This window comes from Podarcis cretensis (assembly GCF_951804945.1).
Source record: "Podarcis cretensis genome assembly, chromosome: 15".
Taxonomy (NCBI): domain Eukaryota; kingdom Metazoa; phylum Chordata; class Lepidosauria; order Squamata; family Lacertidae; genus Podarcis; species Podarcis cretensis.
In genome coordinates this window covers 17251109-17274745 of record NC_137185.1, presented here as the reverse complement: position 1 = coordinate 17274745, position 23637 = coordinate 17251109, and the positions used below count along the sequence as shown (strand labels likewise).

The window sequence follows — 23637 nt, the reverse complement described above, 5'->3', positions numbered from 1 at the left end:
TCCCCATTCCTTATTAAAATTTTGGTCTTCCTGATTTCTGATTCTTCCAGTCATTTTAGCCATTTCAGCATAGTCCATCAACTTCATCTGCCATTCTTCTCTGGTAGAGACTTTGTCTCCTTTCTATCTCTAGGAAAGACCAGGGTTCAGTTCCCCCAACTTGGCCATGAAGCTCCCTGGGTGAGCTTGGGGGCTGGTCACTACTTCGGCTCCCAACAGAATATTAAAAGCATGATAAAACACCAATCATTAAAAACTTCCCTAAACAGGGCTGCCTTTCAGATGTCTTCTAAAAGTCAGATAGTTGTTTATTTCCTTGACATCTGATGGAAGGGCGTTCCACAGGGCGGGTGCCACCACCGAGAAGGCCCTCTGCCTGGTTACAATGTAATCACATGCTCAAAGCAGCTGCAGAAATTCCAGCTAATATTTTGTGAATGAGCAAACTGGCTGTGGTGAGGTATAAGCTGATCCATCAAGTCAATGTCATACATTGGTTTATTATTTCTTGGACCAGATGAAACTGACAGGGTTGTTTTTTTTATTTTTTGTGTTGCCAATGCAACTGTGTCCCACCCATACCTGCCTTCAGAATTCAACAATGTCATTCCTTGTGGTTAGGATGTCTGTGTTCAGGGTATGATTTTTCAAGCCTTGTGAATCTTGGCATTGGATTTAGAAAACTCCAGCTAGCCAATATATATTCAACAATCTTTCTTTCTTTTTCTTTCTTTCTTTCTTTCTTTCTTTCTTTCTTTCTTTCTTTCTTTCTCCAAAACGAATACTGTGCTCGGCCCCCACCCTAAAAAGCTCTCAGCTAACAGGAATGCTCCCTGGACAGAAACCCAGTGACCTTAAACTAAAACAACATGTGACCCCAATAGTTGGTGAGTGTTTCATTGAACGGGGTGGGGGGTGGGACCCAGAGTGAGAACTGCAGCCCATACAGGAGATGAGAGCCATAAGGTATTGATCTAAGAACTGGAGAGATAGAATGAGCCCATGGGCTGTTAACCTGTTGACCCACTAGACTCACCTGGGTTGGCTAAACGGCTGCTGGTAGGTCCTAAAATCTGGTAGGGATCTAAGTAAAGAGACCAAAAAAAGGAAAAGAAAATTAGATACTGTTCAGTCCTCTGCACCAAAGACTACTTATCACAGCTGCAAACTGCAATGTTATTGTAAGCTTCAACGGGATGCTATTTCCACTGTCCATAAGAGCACCTGAGAGATCCCTGCTTGCTGTTCGTTTCCTGGGTAACCAATAGTTATACATAGAATATTTATTAAGGGTGTGCATCACCTCTGTGTACTTTCTGAATTATGAGGCAAATAGGCATGATTTGGGTAAGCGTAAAACCACTCTTATGTCATAGTGGTATAATGATGATGATGATAATAATAATAATAATAATAATAATAATAATGCTCCACCCATCTGGCTGGGTATATACATATTTTTCTAAGGGAATAAACTTTCGACACCAGTACCTGGCTGGGGTCGCTGTTGCTCCACACTCTTGCTCACAGCTTGCGTCCCTCCCAGAGGAGGACCTGGGGGTATCAGAGAAATGAAAGCATTTCAGATCGCAGAAGAAAGAAGGAAACAGATTCCATGCACAATAAAAGAAGACTGTGTAATACAGTATTTGGAGGCAGACCTTGTCGCCATAGTCCGTGTTTTTCACCAATGAGTGATGCTGGTGAAGTTCTCCTGAGCCAGGCCGAGCAAGAGACTTTGTGAGCTCAAAAAAGCCTGCCTCGGAGAAGAGGTGAGCCTTACCAGCTCCTGGATTTTTCTCTGGTTTGGATTCAAATCCAATCCAGAGAGGAATTCCCAGTTGCCCTGCCCCTCCTTGCCACTAGGCCACTGTGTCCACCTCACCACAAAGCCGCTCTGTCCTTCAACCCGCACAGTCCTGCTAGCTTCCCCCCACTCCCCTAAATATTCTCAGATTGACTCAGTCAATCCAAGGTCCTCTTCTTTGTGGTCTGTTTATGCAGGCCTTCCAGATAACCTACAATAGTTTGGGTCTCTCTGTTTTTGTAAAAACAACAAAAACAAAAAACCCTGTGCATTTTAATCGTAGGGGTGTTGTGTGTCCTATTTTCATTGCATTTGTTTAGTTGATAAGGCAATCAATTTTATTGTATATAGCCAAAGGCCTTTACAATGGAGAATAAAAGGAAACTTTCCCCTAAAACAGGCATAGGCAAACTCGGCCCTCCAGATGTTTTGGGACTACAACTCCCTTCATCCCTAGCTAACAGGACCAGTGGTCAGGGATGATGGGAGTTGTAGTCCCAAAACATCTGGAGGGCCGAGTTTGCCTATGCCTGATCTTAAATCATACAACGTAACCTGTAGCAGTTTACAGCATAAAAAGAAATTTACAACATTAAAACTTAAAACTGGAGTGCAGCCACGTAGCTGGAATGGAGCTTCTTGGCTGCCAGTGCAAATTTGGCTACCTGGTGTGTAATATGTACCTGTAGATGTTTATCTGCTAGGAGTTCAACTGCTATGTCCTGTGCAGATTGACCTGGAAGCCATTTAAGAATTGGCAGTATAAATTTTCCTCTGGGCGTTGTATACAGGGGGCAAATCAGCAGATAGTGTGTGATGTCCTGCCAGATTGCATCCATGTATACATTTGCAATCCATATGGGGAATTTCCTGATACCTCCCCTCCAAATATGCTATGGGCATCTGTTGAAATCTTAGTTCCACGAAGGCCCTGCATAGTTGTGGGAAGGTTAGAGTCTCAAGGTAATGGGGCCTTGAGTGATTGATCTTAACTTGGGGGGTACCAAGTAGAGTAATGGGTGGCAATGATGGGTGCTCTGTCTTGGTTGGCATCCTGATCAAAAATCAAAAAAGGGTGCCAGTATACATCCTTGCTTGACACCTCTGTTAATTGGAATTGCCTTGAAGGCCCAGTCTCAGTTGCATGAGGTTCCCTCGATGTACTTGTTGGGTGAGCCAGAGAAGTCTTTTATCTGTATTTGAATGGGCCAGTTTGTTCCACAGCTGTCCCCTATCTATTAAATCAAAGGCTGAGGAGAAGTCAATGATCACAGCATAGAGAGTCTTATGCGGGCTTCTGGTGAATTTACAGATTAGGTGGTACAAAACAAAAGCTTGATCTGCCCGTCATAAATCCTTTATTTAGTTTTGATTTCAATGCTTTCTAAAAATGTTTCATTTTATATTTACATTGTTTTATGACTCTAAGCTGCCCAGAAACTTTGTGCTACGAGGGGATGCTAAAGTAAACATCCCTTCCACAGTGTTAACTGATGTCTGTTTGAAACTTTTTAATGGTTTTTATGGTATGTTTTTAAAGCTATAAACTGCTTTGATTTTTTTATGATACAACGGCATACAAATATTTTAAATACATGAATGAATGAATGAATGAATGAATAAATAAATAAATAGATGAGTTAGCTGAGCAGAGCTCCCACTGAAAATAGGGGGAGTCAAATGAAGTCATGCCTAACTTGTCATGAGTCCTTTAATAAAGCCCATGTTTCATAAAGCAAGTCTGAATCTAACCCCATATTTACGCATGTTTACTAACAGAAGTTCTTGAGATGGCTTAAACTAAAATTAAAACACAGCAACACAGGTGGTCGGGACTTCAGTGTCACTTAACCCCATTCCTCCACGGTATGAACATCAACAGAGCCAATGGCACTACTCTCCCTTTCTATATCTCAGCTGAACACCTTGTGTTCTCAAGCCGAGATACAGATGAGAGTGACAGCTGAGATGCCTAACCGAAGAAATCTGCTGAAGTCTCTGCTTATTTTGAGGTCAAAGTGGGTTAAAGACTCTCTCTTTCCTTTGTGTGAGAGGAGAGGAGTCGGTGGACATAGCCATTGTTGTAGCACTTAATTCAATTTTTTAAAAAGTTAAACAGGATGTGCCAGTTGTCATCTAGGCCATCAGCAACTCACTTTTGTTGTTGTGGCTGGAGTTCATGCTATTGCCCCATCCTGATCTTCTGACTGCATCGTAGGAAGAAGCATCTAGGAAAAAAGAAGAAGCGAATGTTTCATTTAGAGCAGGGCACAGAGGCAAGAACGGGAGAAAATAATGGCTGGTTTTTAGGAGGTGGTTTAAAATTTGTGCTTGCTTTCGTTACAATCTGGGGATCGAGGTGAGCTAGTGCTCTCTGAGATGTTGATGAGCCATGACTCCCGCCTTCCCTGACCATTGGACATGCTGGCTGGGACTGATGGGAGTTGGAGTCCGACAGCATCTTAAGGGCCACAGATCCCTCGCTCCTGTTGTCCTAGATTTGCTGCAGCCTACCCATGTGAGAGGCAGGCATTGCCATCGGCAGCTGTGAGGTGCTCTGAGATGTCTGAAAAGTCAAGCTGAGCCCAGGAGACGCAGCATGCAAATAACGGACATAGCCAATAGCACCTTGAAAGGAATACCGTATTTTTTGCTCTATAAGACTCACTTTTTCCCTCCTAAAAAGTAAGGGGAAATGTGTGTGCGTCTTATGGAGTGAATGCAGGCTACGCAGCTATCCCAGAAGCCAGAACAGCAAGAGGGATTGATGCTTTCACTGCGCAGCGATCCCTCTTGCTGTTCTGCCTTCTGAGATTCAGAATATTTTTTTTCTTGTTTTCCTCCTCCAAAAACTAGGTGCGTCTTGTGGTCTGGTGTGTCCTATAGAGCGAAAAATACAGTATGTAGGAAGCAGACACAGGGGGTGTCCTGCTTCATATGCAGAGGGTGCTCATGCCAAATAGACCACAGGCACCATCTTCCCGTGGGACCTTTTAAAAAATGTGAATACACTTGCTGACATGTAACCCTAAGCCAAATCGTAACCTCTCTTACCATTTGCCTGCCCTCCCTCAGTCCTCCCACTTCCCTTGCACTTTTTGTTGACTCACTGCCTTGTTTTGCTTCTTGGTGGCAGCTGCAGCAGCCCTAGGATGTTGGGGTTGGACTTGATGACCTCTGGGGGTCCCTTCCAACCCCACATTTCCATGATTCTATCATTTGAATACTCAGTGTGTGTACATGCTGGCTTTGATCTTTTCCAGCCAGCAATTCTGCTAAAAAAAATATTAATAAATCCTGGAATTTCCATGTTCCAAGAGAGCAAGAATTTTGCCTCAGGGTAACAGCTCTGAATCAACAGGATTTGAAACCGGGAGATATTATTGAATGAGTATCCACAGGACCAAAGCCTAATACCAAAAGGAGTAACAGGGTGAGCCACAGCCTTACTCAACAAGAAAAGAACCAGCATTTTTAAAAACTAAATGCTTCCAACATTTTACCATCAGCAAATGAGATGCCCCATTTTTGTGGCTCATTGGTTTTTTATTTTCAAAACAAAACAGCATTATGGAAGTTTAAAACTATGACAGTGCTGCCTGCACAGCACTTCTGTATACTACAGGTTTACTAGACTCTGGTCCAAGGTCACCTCCATGGCGTGCATTTAAAGAAATTTTATGCCACTGCTAACACTCACAGAGAATCCTGGGAAGCGTAGTTTTTTTTAATGGTTCTGCCCTCCTGGAGCTACAGTTCCCAGCACCCTTTGCAAACTATAGTTCCCAGGATTCTCCATGACTGTTAAAAGCTGTATAATCATGTATTAAATATACAGAGTAGATGTGATCACACTGAGTCAGTGAAATAATACACTTTGCAAGGAAGAAGAAACTGACAACCTACCACCAGAAAGTTTGAGAAAACTTTTGGTCCTTGCCAATCACTTTCAGTTCTTTTTGTAAAAATAATAATAAAAACCCCACCACTTTCTGTCTTTCTGTCGCTTTCCTTTAGCCACAAGTGCAAATTCCCATCCCTGCCATCTGGTGAACCTTGCACTTGAGAAACCCTTGAAAGGGGAGTTTTAAAACCAGTCCTGAGATGGGATGGGAAGGAGAACAGCTTTAATCTCCCAAACGAATTAAAGCCAGAAGATCCTATTGTCTGCTCCTTTTGGGAATGACAAAGACTGCAAAAATTGTCGGATGGAAAAAAACCCTCATGTTGTTGTCTCTTCCAGCTGGCGCAGGGAAAGCTTCCTTGGTATTTTCCTGGTTTCGTTTTTTTAAATGCTAGAAGCTGGTGTGGATTTTTAAAAACAACAACAGACAAACAGAGGCAGAGTCATCTGTATGCATGATGCATGTTTCGTCAGTTATTTGTGTGTATTTGCGTGTATGCGGGATGGTTGTGGGACTGTCTCATCGCCCAGGGATTAGTTCGCTAGGAACACAGGAAGCCACCTTATACTGAGTCAGCCTATTGGGCCATCCAGCTCAGTACTGTTTGCACTGCCCAGCGGTGGCTCTCCAGGGCTTCAGGCACAGATCTCTACCAGGTGTACCTTCTGCATGCAAAGCAGATGCTCTACCACTGAGCTACAGTCCTTCCCCTAAAAACAAGCAAGATCCCAGTCCTCATCGTTCTGCAATAGAAACACGGGAATCTCCCTTATATGGAGTCAGCCCATTGGCCCAACGCTACAGCTAGAATGGAGAAGAAATGAGGCTAAAAGCTGGGACAGCTCAGTTGGTGGCACATGAGGCTCTTAATCTCAAGGTCATGGGTTCGAGCCCCATGTTGGACAAAAGATTGCAGGGGGTTGGACTAGATGACCCTCGGAGTACCTTCAAACTCTACCATTCTGTGCTTCTATGATTCCAGCTGAAACCTGCGAGGGAGACACGGCCCAAGGAAGAGGAGCTTTGGGTTGGGGATTTTGGAATCAGCAACAACTGGGAACTTAATGAGTGCATTTCCACATCTTTCCAAAATGACAATGACAATAGTTCCTCAGGGGAGCCAACATTTTTCTGGCTCTCTGGCTCCAAAGCCCACCCCCCTGCCATCAGCCAAATGAATGCAATGTGTGCACCACGGCAGCACTCGGCAGCCACCTAATCCAGAGCCTTGCAAAATGTGTTTCAGACACAATGAGGCATTCTCAGCCAGGGAAGCAATCCAGAGCACGGGGTTTCTGTTTATTTATTTTGCAAAAACAATCCCATTCTTGTGACAGAGCTCGCAGCCAGCCTGTTGAGTTGGGCAAAGTTGGCAGGAGACGCTGGATTTCCGCCCCCACCCAAGCCAAACACTGAGATGCAGCTCTGAGCTATGGAAGTTGGGGGTAGGGTCAGTCTGGATGATGCTTCGAGTCCCTTCCAATTCTTGGAATTCTGTATTGGGGTAGAATGTACAAAAACAAGATGGCCAGCCCAACCCCTTTGTCTAGGCAATGGCTGTGGCTGACTAGTCAATCATCGTGATTAATGTACAGTGATACCTCTGGTTGTGAATGGGATCCGTTCCGGAGGCCCGTTCGCAACATGAAAAGAGCGCAACCCGCAGCGGCGCAACTGCGCACGCGTGGGTTGCAATTCACTGCTTCTGTGCATGCGCGTGATGTCATTTTGCGCTTGTGCGCATGCGACGAAAGCCGGAAGTAACCCTTTCCGGTACTTCTGGGTCGCCGCAGGACGTAGCCTGAAAGAACATAACATGAAGCAGACGTAACACGAGGTATGACTGTAATGAAATAAATTGCTCTGTGCCATAGAACAAATGGATGTGCCGCCCCGCCCATAGAATGAATGGGTGGTGCTTCCCTTCCCCTAGCTGGAGCGGGGGCAGGGAAAGAGAGGGTGTGTGGGAGCTGATTAGAAAGCAGGCTGGAAGCTGGAGACCCAGAGACCTGCTTGCTCTGTGCTGGATCCAGAGCTGCAACTAATGGAGAAGCAGTATCTGTTGGGGTGTTGATGCTGGGAGCCCCTCCATCCTCCATATGTGTGGAAATATATCCAATAGACACCACAATCTCTGCTGAGCTTCATTCCAAGGAAACCAAACCTAGGTAAGCGCCTGGAATCCCTGCAGTCTCTCACCACAAGGTGACCCTCCAAGTGTCCCTATTTTCCAGGGACAGTCCCAGATTTACAGAAGCCGTCCTGGTTTCTGATCTGATCCCAAAATGTCCTGCTTTTCCTTAGGAGGTCCCCATTTTCATCGGAGAAATGTTGGAAGGTACAGAGTTATGCTACCCCTGAGCCAAGGAGATAAGATACAACTTTTAGAAGACATCTGAAGGCAGCCCTTTAAATGTTTAATGTTTTATTATGCTGTTATCTATATGTTGGAAGCCACCCAGAATGGCTGGGGCAACCCAGTCAGATGGGAGGGGGATATAAATAATTTAAATTATTATAATTATTATGGAATAAACAGCCTGAGATGATGGACATTGTAGTTCAATGACTTCTGGAGGGCCAGAAGTCCCCCATACGTAAAGGGACCCCTGACCATTAGGTCAAGTCGTGGCCGACTCTGGGTTGCGGCGGTCATCTCACTTTAATGTCCGAGAGAGCTGGTGTACAGCTTCCGGGTCATGTGGCCAGCATGACTAAGCCGCTTCTGGCGAAGCAGAGCAGTGCACAGAAAAGCCGTTTCCCTTCCTGCCAGAGTGGTACCTATTTATCTACTTGCACTTTTGACGTGCTTTCGAACTGCTAGTTTGGTAGGAGCTGGGAAAGAGAAACAGGAGCTCACCTCATTGCAGGGATTCGAACCGCCAACCTTCCAATCGGCAAGTCCTAGCTCTGTGGTTTAACCCGCAGCGCCACCCCTATTTTCATCAGAGAAATGTTGGAGAGTGATGTAGGAGACTGAGGTGGCACGTAACAATATTTTGCAAATGATGAGGGAAAAAGAGCTGCCCTCTGGTGTAGCTCGCTCCCATCCTGCCAGCTTCAGCAGATATGAGGATCTCTGTGACGGCTTCCATGACAAATGTGTGTCCAATTCCAACAAAATTAAAAAGCACAATATAAATCCTATGAGGCTTTCAAGAGCCGTCATCTCACAGCCATCTGGTTTCCATCCAGAAGGTCCTTGAATGAACACAGACTCTATTGCAAACCAGAGAAAAAGGATATTAAACAATGTCTACAACGTCACAGACTCTTTCATCCAAAGATCTCTCAGATTTGCAGACCATTTAGGCCTCATTGATAATTTCTGGGAGCAGCTCTGCCTGCCGCCTTTGTGCTGGTGTTTCCTGTAAAGGACGCTTCAGCTTTGAATCGCTCCTTGCTAGCCTTAGCTGCTTTCCCTCCCAGTTAGCCAACTGCTGAAATGTGGACTGGAAGTTCCTTGGAGCAGGGACCTCTTCAGCTGCTAACCTTGGCCTATAAAATACTTCAGGCCTCAGTAAGTCCCATGAATTTCAGTGGCACTTACTTCTGATTTACATTGCCAGGATGCGGAACCTGGGGGGGGGGTACTCTAAATACTGCTGGACTACAACTCCCATCATTCCTGACCTCGCCCAAGCTGGCTGGGACTGATGGGGGTTGGCAGCATTTACAGGGACACCCCTGGTGTATAAGATGCACTGGAAATCATGGCTTGCCTAAAGAAATACAGTGGTACCTCGGGTTACATACGCTTCAGGTTACATACGCTTCAGGTTACAGATTCCGTTAACCCAGAAATAGTACCTCAGGTTAAGAACTTTGCTTCAGGATGAGAACAAAAATCGCGCGATGGTGGCACGGTGGCACTGCGGCAGCAGGAGGCCCCATTAGCTAAAGTGGTGCTTCAGGTTAAGAACAGTTTCAGGTTAAGAATGGATCTCCGGAATGAATTAAGTACTTAACCCGAGGTACCACTGTACTTTCCTTTTGGCCTTTCTGGTTTTCCCAGGCTTTTAAGAACAGCTAATGTTAGCATCTTTTAACATGTAGAACTATTTCGATTTAATCGCCTGCTTCATGGGTAGCTGACCCCCTTTGGCCTGAGGGCCACATTGATAGTAAGCAACCTCTCAGGAGGGCCAGGAGGGCCGGCAGGCAGAAAACATTTTCTCTCCCCATCTCAGCGTGGAGGGAGCCCCACAGCCCTGAAATGGGGTGATCAAGCTTTCAACTTGCCAGGCTAGATCTGGCTTAGGGGTCAGCTACCCCTAGTCTCTTGAATAAACAGTTGCTTCCTGATGTGTTCATCTATATGCCAATAACTTTATTATTTTCTTTTTTTAAAGAAAATGCATTTTTATGCTTATTCCATTGTTAGTCACCCAGGGAAAGGTATGTTGAGAGTGGGGCTGCAGTGTATGCAAATAAAATAATTTAAAGTGATTTTAGAGGTGGGGAAAATTCCACCCACTTGAACCACCATCCAAGCCCAAGGTCTGGCAGGATGAGTTTGTTCAGAATAGGTGCCCCCACAACAGGTGGGTCTTCCTCATCCTGGCTCAACCAGGGATGTGCTGGTGTTAGTTCCCCTGCACTAGTTTAAGTCCTGGGACGCCACTGGTGAAAAAAATGCTGCTGTCAGCCTTCCCCCACCCAGCAAAAAAATAAAATCAAACAGATTTTCAGGAATTGGACTCTACACTCTTGCAGCCAATAGAAATGCAAGATCTATTTCTCCAAACAGCTCAGGGTGCATCTGCGTGGTTCTGTGCCCTCTTCCCCAACGTAATCCTCACAACAGCCTCATAAGGTAGGCTAGGCGGGAAGATAGCAACCAGCTCAGGTCAGCCAGTGAACGTTACGGCCGAGTGGGGACTAGAAGAACAAGTCCTCATCCAACACTTTTAACCAGGACACGACCCTGGTTCTGTTTCTGCATGGCGAGGCTGCGGACATGCCATAATTTGACGCACATTCCCTCTCTGCAGAGTTAAACTATGGAACTCCCTCCCACAGGAGGCAATGATGATTATCGACTCAGACGGCTTTGAAAGAGGAATAGGCAAATTCATGGAGGAGGAGAGGGCTATCGATGACCACTAGCCACAATGGCTATGCTCTGCCTACACAGCTGGAGGCAGCAATGCTTGTGGATGCCAGTTGCTGGAAGCTGCAGGAAAGGAGAGGGCTCTTGTGTTCGAATGCTGCTTGTGGGTTTCCCTTTGGGGCCCCTGGTTGGCTGCTGTGACTACAGGATGCTGGACTACCTAGGCGCCCATGGTCCTGATCCAGCAGCCTTCTTCCTATGTTCTTATGAATGCTGGGGAGCTGTAGCTTACCCTTCCCAGCACTATGATTCCCAGCACCCTCCCAAAAAACCTGCAGTCCCCAGGATTCTCAGGGGAGAGGAAATGGGATTCAATTGCATGTTGTGCATGCAGCCAGAACTGTGTGGAAACACAGCACTCATACGCATGAGCACAGGCGTAATGCAAGCTGGAGATAGACACACACTGTTGGTCTGTAGAAACACACCATCAGGAAACGCATTAACTTTTTGTCTTAGGGAAAAGCCCGGATCAGTCTGGGACCTTTCTGAAGGGGAAAAGGTATCCCCTCCAGCGCATTCCTTGCACACATGTGCCAGAGGACTGCACTCCATGCACTCAAGGCAGAGGGAGGGAGGGAGATGGATGGGGGCAGAGAAGCCCCCTTTATTTAGCAAGGGGCAAAGGAAGGATAATGGTTACTTAGAAAGTGCTCCAGACAAGCTGTCAGGTTGAATTCAGCGCACTGGAGTCTCGCGCTGGGACAGTCCTGGCCTTCAGGGATCCCCTGTGAGCAGTGTTTCCTGCCTGCTCCAGCGCAGAGACAACAGGGCTTTGTTTCCAGGAGGGGTTGCCTTCCCCTCCTTTTTTCCCCTTCCCTCTCTCTCTCTCTCTCTCTCTCTCTCTCTGAAAAATGCACATGGCTACCTCCAAAGAGGGTCAGGGAGAAATGCAGACACAACACCAGCCCTGGAATTTCAAAGGAAAACAGTGTTGGTTTTTTTTAAGCTCCCAAGAGCAAGCTACTGTTTCTCCTGGAACCAAAAAAATCCCGACTTTATAGTTCCACACAGGAGCAGCAGCAGCAACAACGTAAAGTATATGTGGTGGTGGTTGCAGGTGCGGGAGACAGCAAATTTTGGTGCGCCAAGTCCTGACAGGGATTTGGGGCTGTTCGGCCAGTAAAAGGGGGGAAAAGGAATGAGGGAAAGATGCAAAGGGTTCCTGAGAGGGAGAGACGGTTAAAAAGAAAGGAGATTCCAACTATATGTCAGGAAGAACGTAATGAAGGGAAGAGCTGTTTGACAGTGCAAGGGAGTCCTCAGGAGGGGGTGGAGTCTCAGGAGAGGTTGAATGCCCATCTCTCATGGATGCTTCAGTTTAGTTGATATTCCTGCGTTGCAGAGGACTAGATCAGAAGACCCTTGCGGTTCCCCTCCAATTCTATGAAATCTCTCAGAAGAGTTTGGATTTGATATCCTGCTTTATCACTACCCGAAAGAGTCTCAAAGCAGCTCACATTCTCCTTTCCCTTCCTCCCCCACAATAAACACTCTGTGAGGTGAGTGGGGCTGAGAGACTTCAGAGCAGTCTGACTAGCCCAAGGTCACCCAGCAGCTGCATGTGGAGGAGCGGAGACGCGAACCCGGTTCCCCAGATTACGAGAGTACCGCTCTTAACCACTATACCACACTGGCTCTCAGGGTAAGCAAAGGTGTGTTTTTCTATCTGCAGAAGGTCTTCCTGGTAGGATGGCCTCCTGCATTCACAAAAGATGCTTCAAAAACCAATATATTATTTATGCGGGGGTGATCCTTCCCTTGTGGAAAAAGATCTAGAACTCACTCTTTATAGAGCATGGGTAGGCAAACTAAGGCCCGGGGGCCAGATGCGGCCCAATCACCTTCTAAATCCGGCCCACAGACGGTCTGGGAATCAGCATGTTTTTACATGAGTAAAATGTGTCCTTTCATTTAAAATGCATCTCTGGGTTATTGTGGGGCAGAGGAATTCATTCCCCCCCCCCAAAAAAAATAGTCCAGACCCCCACAAGGTCTGAGGGACTGGGGACCGGCCCCCTGCTAAAAAAGTTTGCTGACCCCTATTCTAGAGTAACTCTACTTATATAAATAAAAACTTATATATACTTTTTTATAAATAAAAATTATTATTATTATTATTATTATTATTATTATTATTATTATTACTTCTGAGGGCGCAGCAAGAGGTGCTATTTTCTTAAAGAGTTTTTAGCGTTGCATAGCTGTTGCTGTTTTAATTAAATTGCCGTGTGTGTGTGTGTGTGTGTGTGTGTTTGGAGGGAAGAACAGATTTGGACCTCACATATGGGGGAGGTTGTGGTGTTTTTTTAACTCATTGCCCTGACTGCCATCCTCGTTGGAACAGGAGTGGTGGTGTCTGCCCACTATCTGCAATAGGCTAACCACTTGCACATTGCAACTCCCCCCACCCTGCCCACAAAAAAAGAGAGGAAACACACTGAGGAAAAAGAGGACACTGGTTTGCATAAACATGCACGTGCTGATTTATATACAAATCTATAGAGAATTACAATAATCTGAATAGAAATATGTCCTGCTTGTGCATATTTACCACAGAGGGGTACATGAGTGCCTGCTTTGCATTAGACTGGGACATCAAAGCCATCAAGGTCATAGAATTATTCATTCATTCATTCATTCATTCATTCATTCAAACAAGGTATGTGCCACTTAATTACAATGTTCTCTAAGCGATTTACAAGAATACAAAATAAAAAAATAAGTAAAAACTATAAAATTTAGTGGGGCAGAGAGGCATTACTACCCCCCATCCCAGTCCCAACGCCAATAATAATTATCTTCAGGGATAATGAACGAAACAACTCAAATTTGCATTTTGTGTGTACGTTTAATTTTCATTCGGTTGTGTTGTCTGATTGTCTGTCCGTCTCTTTTCTTTCTTATATTGCATGTTACTTAACTGTATGTCCTTTCTTAGATAAATAAACAAATTAAAAACTATAAAATGAAACACACACACACACATGCTCCTGTGGTTCCCCTATTGTTATGCCATTTTACCAAAAGGCACTGGCGCCATCTCCAGGGGGCCCTGGGTACCCACAAAGTTTTCACTGTGGGTGCCCATTCTCTGCCTGCCACCACGACCCGCTGCCTTAGTTCTAGCTCTCCGGCGCCACGGTGGCAACTGGGCTGGGGCCTCTGCCTCCACCACGGGTCCTCTGTTGGTTTTTTGTGTCCCCAACCCCTCCTCCCTCCTCTGCCATATTTTCCCCATTTTAAAAGCTGTGTTGCCAAAAGCTTTTTGCGGACTCCCAAGCCCCTCACCAAAATCTGGCCTTCTAAAAACAAAAATGTAATCTCCCCTTTTAAAAAGCAACATTCCTGACCATTCCTGTGTGCTCACCGCTGCGATGCCAAAAGGTTTCCATGTCTTCTGCACAGTCCCCTTACATTTGTCCATTTAAAATGTTGTCGCTGCTGTTTGCTGAACTGAATGATGGATGATAAAATAAGGATTTAAAGTGGCGCTGAACAGCTAATGGACAAAGAAGAAGGCCTGAGAATTCTGAAGTTCTCGCCACACCCACTTTTGCACATTGGCCATACCCACTTGGGCCACACCCACTTTGATGAGAGACCCTCAGAATGTTGACTGAGGGTCAAGGCCACCCTCAGCCTCAAAAGATTTAGCCACTCCTTACATAAGCCATGCCGTTTTGCATTGCCATATTGAAATCTGGGTTTGGCAAAACGCAAACGGTGTTCTGCGGATGCTACCTTGCCTGTACATAAGCTACCTTGTGATCTTTTCCATTTTCCTTATGCGCCTTCAATATCTGACCTGGTCTGCCAAGTCATGGAACCTGAAACAGACTCTTTCCCATTAAAACAAAACAAGCAGAGAGGCCCAAATCGTTCCACTTAGTGATGAGAGGAGCCTCATTTCGTTTGCAAGAAAATTGTTCCTTGGCCAGGAAAGCCTGATGATTCTCATTAGGGCCATTCAGGTCTCCAAGGCAGCTGAAGACAATTTGTACCAAGGACGCGAAACCCCGTACATTTGTACGGTTGGGATGCTTGCTAACGGGGAACCTCAGCCAATGTCCAGAGGAGGCCGGGCTTGATCCCAAAGGAACCTGCCACACGAACCACAAGGCAGACTGTTGTAGAGGGAGCCAGAGACAACCTGAGCATGTTCCCCAGCAAAACCACAACCGCCTGTGATACTGTTAGGAGCAATCTGCTCTCTTGCTTAGTGGCTTGGCTCCTAACCATGAATGCTGATTAATAGCCAATTAACACCAGCAAGGAATGCATAGCACAGCTCCTCCAAGTGTCCCTACTTTCCAGGGACAGTCCTGGATTTGCAAAAGCCATCCCAGTTTCTGATTTGATCCTGGAATGTCCCGCTTTTCCTTAGGGCATCCCTATTTTCCTTGGAGAAATCTTGGAGGGTATGATACCATACCTGCCAACTAAGGTGGCAGCCAAGCTAATTGTTGTTGAGAGGGGCTTTGTGTGTGTGTGTGTGTGAGAGAGAGAGAGAGAGAGAGAGAGAGAGAGAGAGAGAGAGAGAGAGATCTCCTAATTTAGCAGTCATTTCTGTTCCCCAGTTATACTGTGCAAATAAACACAACCCCTGAAATGCTGCCCATGAGTTTCCTGGTCTTTTGGCTCCGCAGTGTGTAACCTTTTAACCTGTGTTGCATCTCAAGTCCCAGTAGGCAATACCACTTAATTCTGGAGTGCCCTTTGGATTGTTGCTCAACTACATCATCCTGCGGAAACAAGCCCAGGCCCCATAGTCTTTATCAGATGTCCTTTAGAGTGTGTCTCTTCCAAAGGAGGTGTGGAGGGTGTCTGCATGGACATGCTCTCCCCGGGGAAATGTGCCTAGTACCATCCTTGTCCATTCTTAGGCAGCAGACTAAGATGTTTTTTTTTCCACCTAGCCCTTTGGTGGTTAAATCATCCTCTCCTGTGGTGTTCATCTTTTAGTTCATTGTCAGATGAGCATTTTGGGAATGTTGTACTTTGCACTTTTTTAAATGTGTTTTTTAATTAATTTTTTTATCTATATTTTATCTTGAGACCTTTGAGACCCTTTTTTTGAATATAGCAATTAAGAAATGTGAATAGCAATAGCAAAAAAGAAAAAAGAAAAAGCCCACAAAACATCTCTAACCACTAGGCATGCTAGCTGGGATAGATGGGAGTTGGAGCCCAAGAATATCTGGAGAGTACCAGGTTGGCTACTGCATCCCATAATACACTCTCTAGTCCAGAAAAAGCTCTCCTTACACCACACTAAACTTAGAACATCATGTACTTGCACAAGATAAGCGTGCTTGGGGAAAATCCAAATTTTTCAAACCAGTTTGAGCAAATATGGGATCCATTTGCTGCATTCTGGAAGTCTTAATTTCAAGAACTGACAGTCAAGTTGTGATTGTTGTTTGAATTATAAATTATTCTGCCCTTAATCTAATAAAGAGGGGTGGGGGAAGACAGCATTTCCCTGTGCTAGTTTCCAACAGATTCTTAGGAGACCTTTTCTTTTTCTTGGGATTTTTGTGGGCAATTTTTTTCTTCTTCATTCGACTCTGATCCTTTTTTCCTTTTATTTAGAGGCAGACAAATGAGGAAAGCACCCCTGTACATTAATGGCGTGAAGGCCAGACACCAAATAAAATGCAGCCTCTTGCATGTTCTGCACAAAAAGATATCTAACCAGGTTGCCTTTTGAAAATGAACACAGGGCTGCTCTCGAGCGACAGAAGTTACGCCAGATTCAACAAAACCGCACAAAACCCAGAAGGGTTACTTTTGCAGCCTGAGCGCTCTCTCTCTGTTTCTCTATGCTTGCCTTCCTGTGTTTACAGTCGCAGCACCTGTCCCCCAAGGGGTCCAGAAAGGAATGAGGATCAGCTCTCTCAGTGAGGTTGATGGGTTTGTGTGCACTCCCCGCTTTCAGATGGAGGCTCTGGGCTCTCCTTGTTTGCTTCGTCCAAACAAGCTTTTGTTATTATTTTCAAACAGATACCCATTCACCCAGAGAAGGAGCTGGAGGCAAGCGTGGTGAGCTTTGTTGCCACCTTGCAGCCGGGCTGCTCAGAGGAGGGTGAGGAGGGCACAGGGCGCTCAAGTGGGCGGCTGCTGCAGAGACAATGGCAGCACCTGCAGGGTGCCGCATTCACACACACACACAATGTTTGCGTACTGCTTCTCTCTGCCTGCGAGGCAGGTGGCGGCTGAGGTTAGAAGGCGCAGCAGCAGAATCAGATAACATCCTCTGCTGAGGCCAAAACCACACAGAGCAGGAAACACAAGGGTGTCACCCCAGGCAGGCACCCTCGTGATGATCTCCCACTGCTCGGCCACAAGGCCTATGCTCATCTTCACCTCTTCAGGGTGATCATGCCCCACTGCTCATTGCAGCCGGTAATGATGTGGTGGTGGTGGTGAGACTCAGAAGAATGCAAAAAGAAGAAACTAGTCTTCATCAGCGCCACCTATCAAGGTTTAGGTCCACAGACCCTCCAAGTGCCTCTGTTTACAGAACCTGTCCCAGTTTCTGATTTTATCCAGGAATGTTCCACCTTTCCTTAAAGGTAAAGGGACCCCTGACCATTAGGTCCAGTCGTGACCGACTCTGGGGTTGCGGCGCTCATCTCGCTTTATTGGCCGAGGGAGCCAGCATACAGATTCTGGGTCATGTGGCCAGCATGACTAAGCCGCTTCTGGCGAACCAGAGCAGTGCATGGAAACACCGTTTACCTTCCCTCCGGAACGGTACCTATTTATCTACTTGCACTTTGACGTGCTTTAGAACTGCTAGGTTGGCAGGAGCTGGGACCGAGCAATGGGAGCTCACCCTGTTGTGGGGATTCGAACCGCTGACCTTCTGATCGGCAAGTCCTAGGCTCTCTGGTTTAACCCACAGCACCACCTGCGTCCCTGCCTTTCCTTAGGACATCCCTATTTTCATCGAAGAAATGTTGGAATGGCATTGCAGCCATCACAGGCTTGAGTGCCCTCTGGAGAATTTTGGACCACAACTCCCATCAACTCCTAAGATGTCAGGGAAGGCTGGTTTAATGTGAAGCTCTTTGCAAGAGGGTTTGCATTTCTAATTAAAAGCCAAAGGTTGCATTTCATTTGGCTGAATAACTTTTGTTAATGCTCAATGCACCTTTTCTTTTTTTTTTACAAGTAGAACCTATGCAGGCAGCAGCAAGCACACCTGAGCTCAAAAGAGCCCACTCCAAGCACTTCATACAAGCTCGCTCAGGGTTCCTTTTACAATCCAGTTAAACACTAAAATAATATCTGTGTTTCTCTGATTAACAAAACGGAGCTTTTTATAGAAAAATGTATGTGGCGAGAGGTTTTGGCTTCCGTCTTTATCAACTGCTCTGATAAAAAGGAAATGACACTGTTTCAAAGGTGTCAGTTGCGGAGATTGGAGGACATCGTCCATGATGCGGAGATCATTCTCCAGCCTGAGGCCATGCTGACATGTCCTGTATACACATCCAGAGATTCTCCCTCTATGCTTGTGTTGTCATCTCTATAGCAATTGTTGATCAATCCAGCAGGCTGCACTTCTCTGAACTGAAATATTTCGCAGCTGGTTGCTCCGCTTCTTTTAGTCAAATTGCAGATTTGTAGTTCCTAAAATGTTTGTGTAGGCCAGTTGTAGTTTTACCTTATGTACTGGATATACCCCCCTTTTTTGCACTCAGTTATATATTATATTGCAGGACTTGCATGTGATGCGCAGGACAGGGCCTTCTCTGTGGCAGCCCCAATGTGGTAGAACTCCCTCCCAAAGAGATACATTTGGCAACTTCACTATATAGCATCCAGAGGATGCTGAAGACGCAGCTTTTTACCCTGTCCTTTGGCACCTAAGAGGTATTATTTTCAGAACCCACTCTATTTTGGGTGACTGCATCTTTTAAATTCTTAAGCTCTTTATTAAATGGTTGCACCCTGGGACCTTAGGGAGAATGGCAGGTAATAAATTAAAATTGTGATATTGAATTGCATTGCTTTGATCTTGATTATTATATCATTGTTTTATATGCTGTTACGGCTGTAAATATGAAAAACACATCTAAAAAAGGAAATTGTAATCAATGAAACATCAAGTTATAAAAAGACCTGGCCCTTTTCCCTCCCCCAAAAACTCCTAGAGCCAAACCCATCAACCGTCAGCACACAGGAGATGTTGGCAGAGCTTAAACTGAAACAGATACGCTACTTGCTTCTTCTTTTTTCTGTAGGTGGGGAGGGTTAGGCTTATAAAGCCAGGATGAAGCTGGGATTTAGATTAAGTGATTGCTAAGGGAAATGGACTCAGCGGCTGCAGGATGTGGGAATGTGGAAGTACCACGAGACACAACACTTTGCAGAAGGGATTTTTATATAAAATGTGGGCTTCGTGCTGAAACAGACAGTTGCAAAGGCATGAATTAGCTAAAATCCAGACCCCGCCCCACCCCCCTTGTCAGAGAACAAGCAGGCTCTGGTGGGGTGCTGTGCCTGGAAAGTCATAAGAAGGATTCTTTGCTTGTTGGCCTCTAGACGATCAGACGTCCAAAGACGTCTGGCTTCAACGTTTGAGCGATCCACAGGACATTTTCTCCATGGATATAGAGCACTGCAATCCCATGGGGCACACTTATCTGAAAGTAAGGGCTCTCCCAGACAGTCAATGTTTAGTGGGTAGGATTCAGATTGCATACTGCCAAAATTCAAGTTGCAGGATTAACGTGGGTTTGGTGCTTTTGTGAGAAGCACCTGCCCCTTCCCCGCCTCCCCAGATATGCAAGAAATATTTTTTGCATTAAGGGAAACCGGCAAATCTGTCTATTTCGGTGCCCCTCATTTTTTCCAGGCTTAAATTTAATCTGCCTCATTTCCACACCCGTTTGCAATTTTTCCTGTACAAATCTGCACAAATGTTTCTGGGGTTCCCCCCCCCCCCCCGTATACAAACTTTTGTATCCAATTTGGGCCCATACCTGCAGTTCTCCAGTCAACTCTCCTTATTATAACACACACACATATATAATGTTTTTTATATATTACACTTATTTTTATGCATTCTTTTGGGGCAGAGAACTGCCTCACAAATTTCAGAGGTGGGAGGAGGAGAGGTCAGGTGGGGGTGGCAGAGGGGGCCAAGCAGACTTGCACCATGCTAGACCAACAGGCAGTGGCTGATGTGGAGCACCTGTGAAATGGAACAAAGGAGGGGATGAGGGAGGGAGAGGAAGTTGCTCCTTTCCCCTCTATTGTTGCTCGCACAGGCCAGGCTCCTCATCAACCGCACCAACAGTGACACAGCTGCCATTTTGGGCCAGCTGAGCTGAAATACGGGGATTGTGTTTGAAGTCCAAATGGGACAGGGTACTCTTTTGTCCAAAAATGGGGCAGTCCTGCTCTTTCTAGGGACAGGTGGCAACCTCTAGTATCATGAAGAGAAGGCCTCACAAAAGATGGATAACCAGAAGAACTTTTCCAAAAGCAGTTAATTTCAAGGGCGGCAGTGTGTGTGGAGAGCTTTATTGCAGAGCCAGAAGCATGATGCCCGATTGCTGACTCAGTTCATGGTACGGCAAGCCAGAAGGGCCAAGACAATGCAGTACACATCCAAAGACCATGATCAGCCTCTGGGATGCACACACTTTAAACTTTCCATCTGCTCACCAGCTGCCTCCACAATGCTATGGGGTCAAAGCCTTCACACACATACACTCACAAGGGTCAGCTCAGGTATTGCACAACCTGCACCCTTCTTAACATGATGAGGAAACCCAACCCCTAAAGAAGTGCTGCAGACCTGCTTTGGATCTTTGCTCAGCTTTGGCTTAGCAGCAATGAAGACACTGAGAAGGAGAGAGGAGGCCATGGAGGAGGAAAGGTCCAGGGGCCCATCCTAGCATGGATGGGGCCTCTACCAGGGAGGCCACGAACAGGGCCGTATTTAGGTTTGATGAGGCCCTCAGCTACTGAAGGTAATGGGGCCCTTTATATGTCCAGCTGTCCTTTGTCAACAACAAATTGTAGCAGTTTTTGTGTGTTGAATATATGCTATATGGTAATTTATGGACCTAATAGGTATCTAAAGCCATTTGCACGTAACAAAATATGTATTTGATCAAAGTAATTGTTGAACTGAAATACAATTAAGAAGAAGTATATTAATAGTGAAATGGGGGGGGCAAGAGAATGGGGTCCTAAGCTATAGCTTGTTCAGCTTATACGTAAATCCAACACTGGCCACAAACACAACACAAATGAAGATAAAACCCCACAGGGGGACAATTACACACCTGTTCACCTGCACTGACTAATGCAATAAACAGAAAAGCAGAGCACCATCAACACACTCGGGTGCATTAAAATCAATATACAGCAAAAGAAGGCAAGTCTCTGCCGCAGTAAGGTGAGGATCTGAACTTTAGACCAGGAATAGGGAACCTGTGGCCCTCCTGAACTTCATAGTATCATAGAATTGTGGAGTTGGAAGGAACCTCAAGAGTCAACCTCTTACAAGGGTGGAATCTCAACTAAATCACCCATGATTGATGCCCATCCAACCTCTGCTTTAAAACCTCCAATGAGGGCGAGTCCATAAGCTCCCAAGGGAGTCCACTCCCCTGTTGAACAGCTCCTAACACCAGCAAGTTGCTGGACTGCAACTCCCATCAGCCCCAGCATGCATGGCCAATGGCCAGGGTTGATGGCAGTTGTAGTTCAGCAGCTTCTGGAGGGTCAAAGATTCCCCACACCTGCTTTAGACAATGGGGAAGAAAGGGAAAGCATCTTCCCCAGCCTCTGGGATGAAAAGACAAGGAAGCAGATTCTGCGCATTTCCAAACTGAGCTCCTTGTTTGGTGCTTTTTACAGCAAAACAGTCTCAGACAAATGATCAAGATCCAGAAGAAGGAACTCACCTTCTTTGGCATTGAGTCGAGAGGATTGTTCCGTGTGGGCTGGTGTGTTGTAAGACAGCAAGGAACTACCTGGAAGAAAAAAATAAAGGGTATTTTAAAAAAAAAATGTTTAGGGAAAAAGGCTTTATTTTGGATGGGGGTAGTGTAGAGAAATGCTGCAATTAAGTATTCATGATCAAATTATTTGCTTGGAAGGGATCTGTGCAGAGAAAGAAAGGAGAAACAAACAGTTTCCTAGTTCCCTTCTGCAGTTAGGATAATCGAATTGTAGAGCTGGAAGAATCATCCCAAGGATCATCTAGTCCAATCCCCTGCAATGCAGCGAATCACAGCTAAAGAATCCCTAATGTTCACTATCTCAAAAGGAAAATCAGCAGGTGTTCTGGAAAGTGCATCATCATAATCAGAGATTAACATCAGGGATCACATCTAATCTTAACGGAGCACTATCTATGACTAGTTGCCATAGTCTATAAATCAGTTCAAAGTACCTAGCCAATTAAATCACCCTGTCTGAATATAAACGAGACAATAATTTTGAAGAGAAAAACATCCCCTGTGTTAGAGAAGAGGCATTTCCCCCCTTCGGCCAAGTGTGAGAGAACTGGGAATACCTTTTACGATATGACACATACCAGAACTATTGTTAAGTATTTGTATTATCTATCTGTGGGTTGTATCCAGTGTTGGTCATACTCAGAGTAGACCCCCCGGCATGAATGGACATGACTAATTTAGGTTTATTAATTTCAGTGGGTTTGATCTGAGTAGAACTTAGATACAGCTAAGGTTGGGAAACAATGATTCAACTAAAAATTCATGAAACTGACCTGGTAATTTGAGATGAAATCAGTTTCCACTGATTCTTCAACAGGGGTAAATTCCATTAAACTCATGGGGTTTCCTTCTGATTAGCCTTATGCAGGATGGCATTGTTAATCTCAGATTTTCCTCTCCTCTCTCTCCAAGCGGCATGTGATTCCCATCATGCCCATACGATGCCCATTAGGGGAAGCGTGCAAGCAGGATTCAATGCAAAATAGCAACTCTCCCCTCCTGTGGCTTCCAGCAAGTGGTATTCAGGAACATTGCGTAGAGGCAGAGATGCCATTAACAGCCCTCTCCTCCTCCATGAATTTGCCTAATCCTCATTTGAGTGCCAATGTCTCCTAACGGAAACACATTTGCAAGCAATTTCCCTTAATGCTATTTTCACAAATGTTGGCCTTTTTATGCACGTTCCTCCTTACAATACAGATTTTTGTGCACATTACTTGTTTGGAGAATCACATCGAGAACCATCAGAGAGGTGCAAATTCCAAGGAACTGCTGCATTTTGGTTCGCCGAGAATGTGTGATTTATTTAGGTTGGTTCACATTAAAATACAAACCAAACCAAACTTCTCACCCACCCCCTTATCCTTGGTTTTCAGTTGGTGTTTCGTTTCGCTTTTAATTTGTTCCTCTCAAATATCTCAGCGAGGGAACTAATTCATGCCTGACACGTTTTCTGGCTTCTGGTTGGAAACAGATCCAGATTTCGATGTTCAGTACGACCAGCATCAGCCAGCCAGCTCAGTGCCCCAAGACCCAGCGATCAGACAGACAGCCTACATGGCTGAAGTTGCAGACGGTGGGGCAGGGAGTGGGGCTGGCGAGGGAGAGGGGGAATTCCCGTCTAAGTGAACTTGTCAGATAAAACAAGGGCCACTCTCTGCTGAAAAGTACAAGTTGTGGCCGTCAAAAGGGAGAGAGTCGCCCCAGGTTTATTGCTGAGAGTTCTCACCTTTGCCCGGCAGTCTGAGGTTTCTAGTTGGGAACACCAGAAAAGGAAGAAAAATGTGTTTCCTATTAAGATGCTTAAATGAAAAAAGGAGG

At 45.6% G+C, this 23637-nt stretch overlaps 1 protein-coding gene across 4 annotated transcripts in view; it reads right to left on the bottom strand.

Moving 5' to 3' along the window:
* FLI1 (Fli-1 proto-oncogene, ETS transcription factor) overlaps nt 1–23637 on the bottom strand; it is a 121204-nt gene that overhangs the window by 4044 nt on the left and 93523 nt on the right. For all 4 annotated transcript variants that reach the window (XM_079954557.1, XM_079954558.1, XM_079954559.1 and 1 more), the window contains 4 exons: nt 21760–21828; nt 3964–4035; nt 1492–1554; nt 1037–1084 (listed from right to left, as the gene is read on the bottom strand). In XM_079954557.1, coding sequence (XP_079810683.1) covers nt 1037–1084; nt 1492–1554; nt 3964–4035; nt 21760–21828 — 252 coding nt within the window. The remainder of the gene's footprint in view (nt 1–1036; nt 1085–1491; nt 1555–3963; nt 4036–21759; nt 21829–23637) is intronic.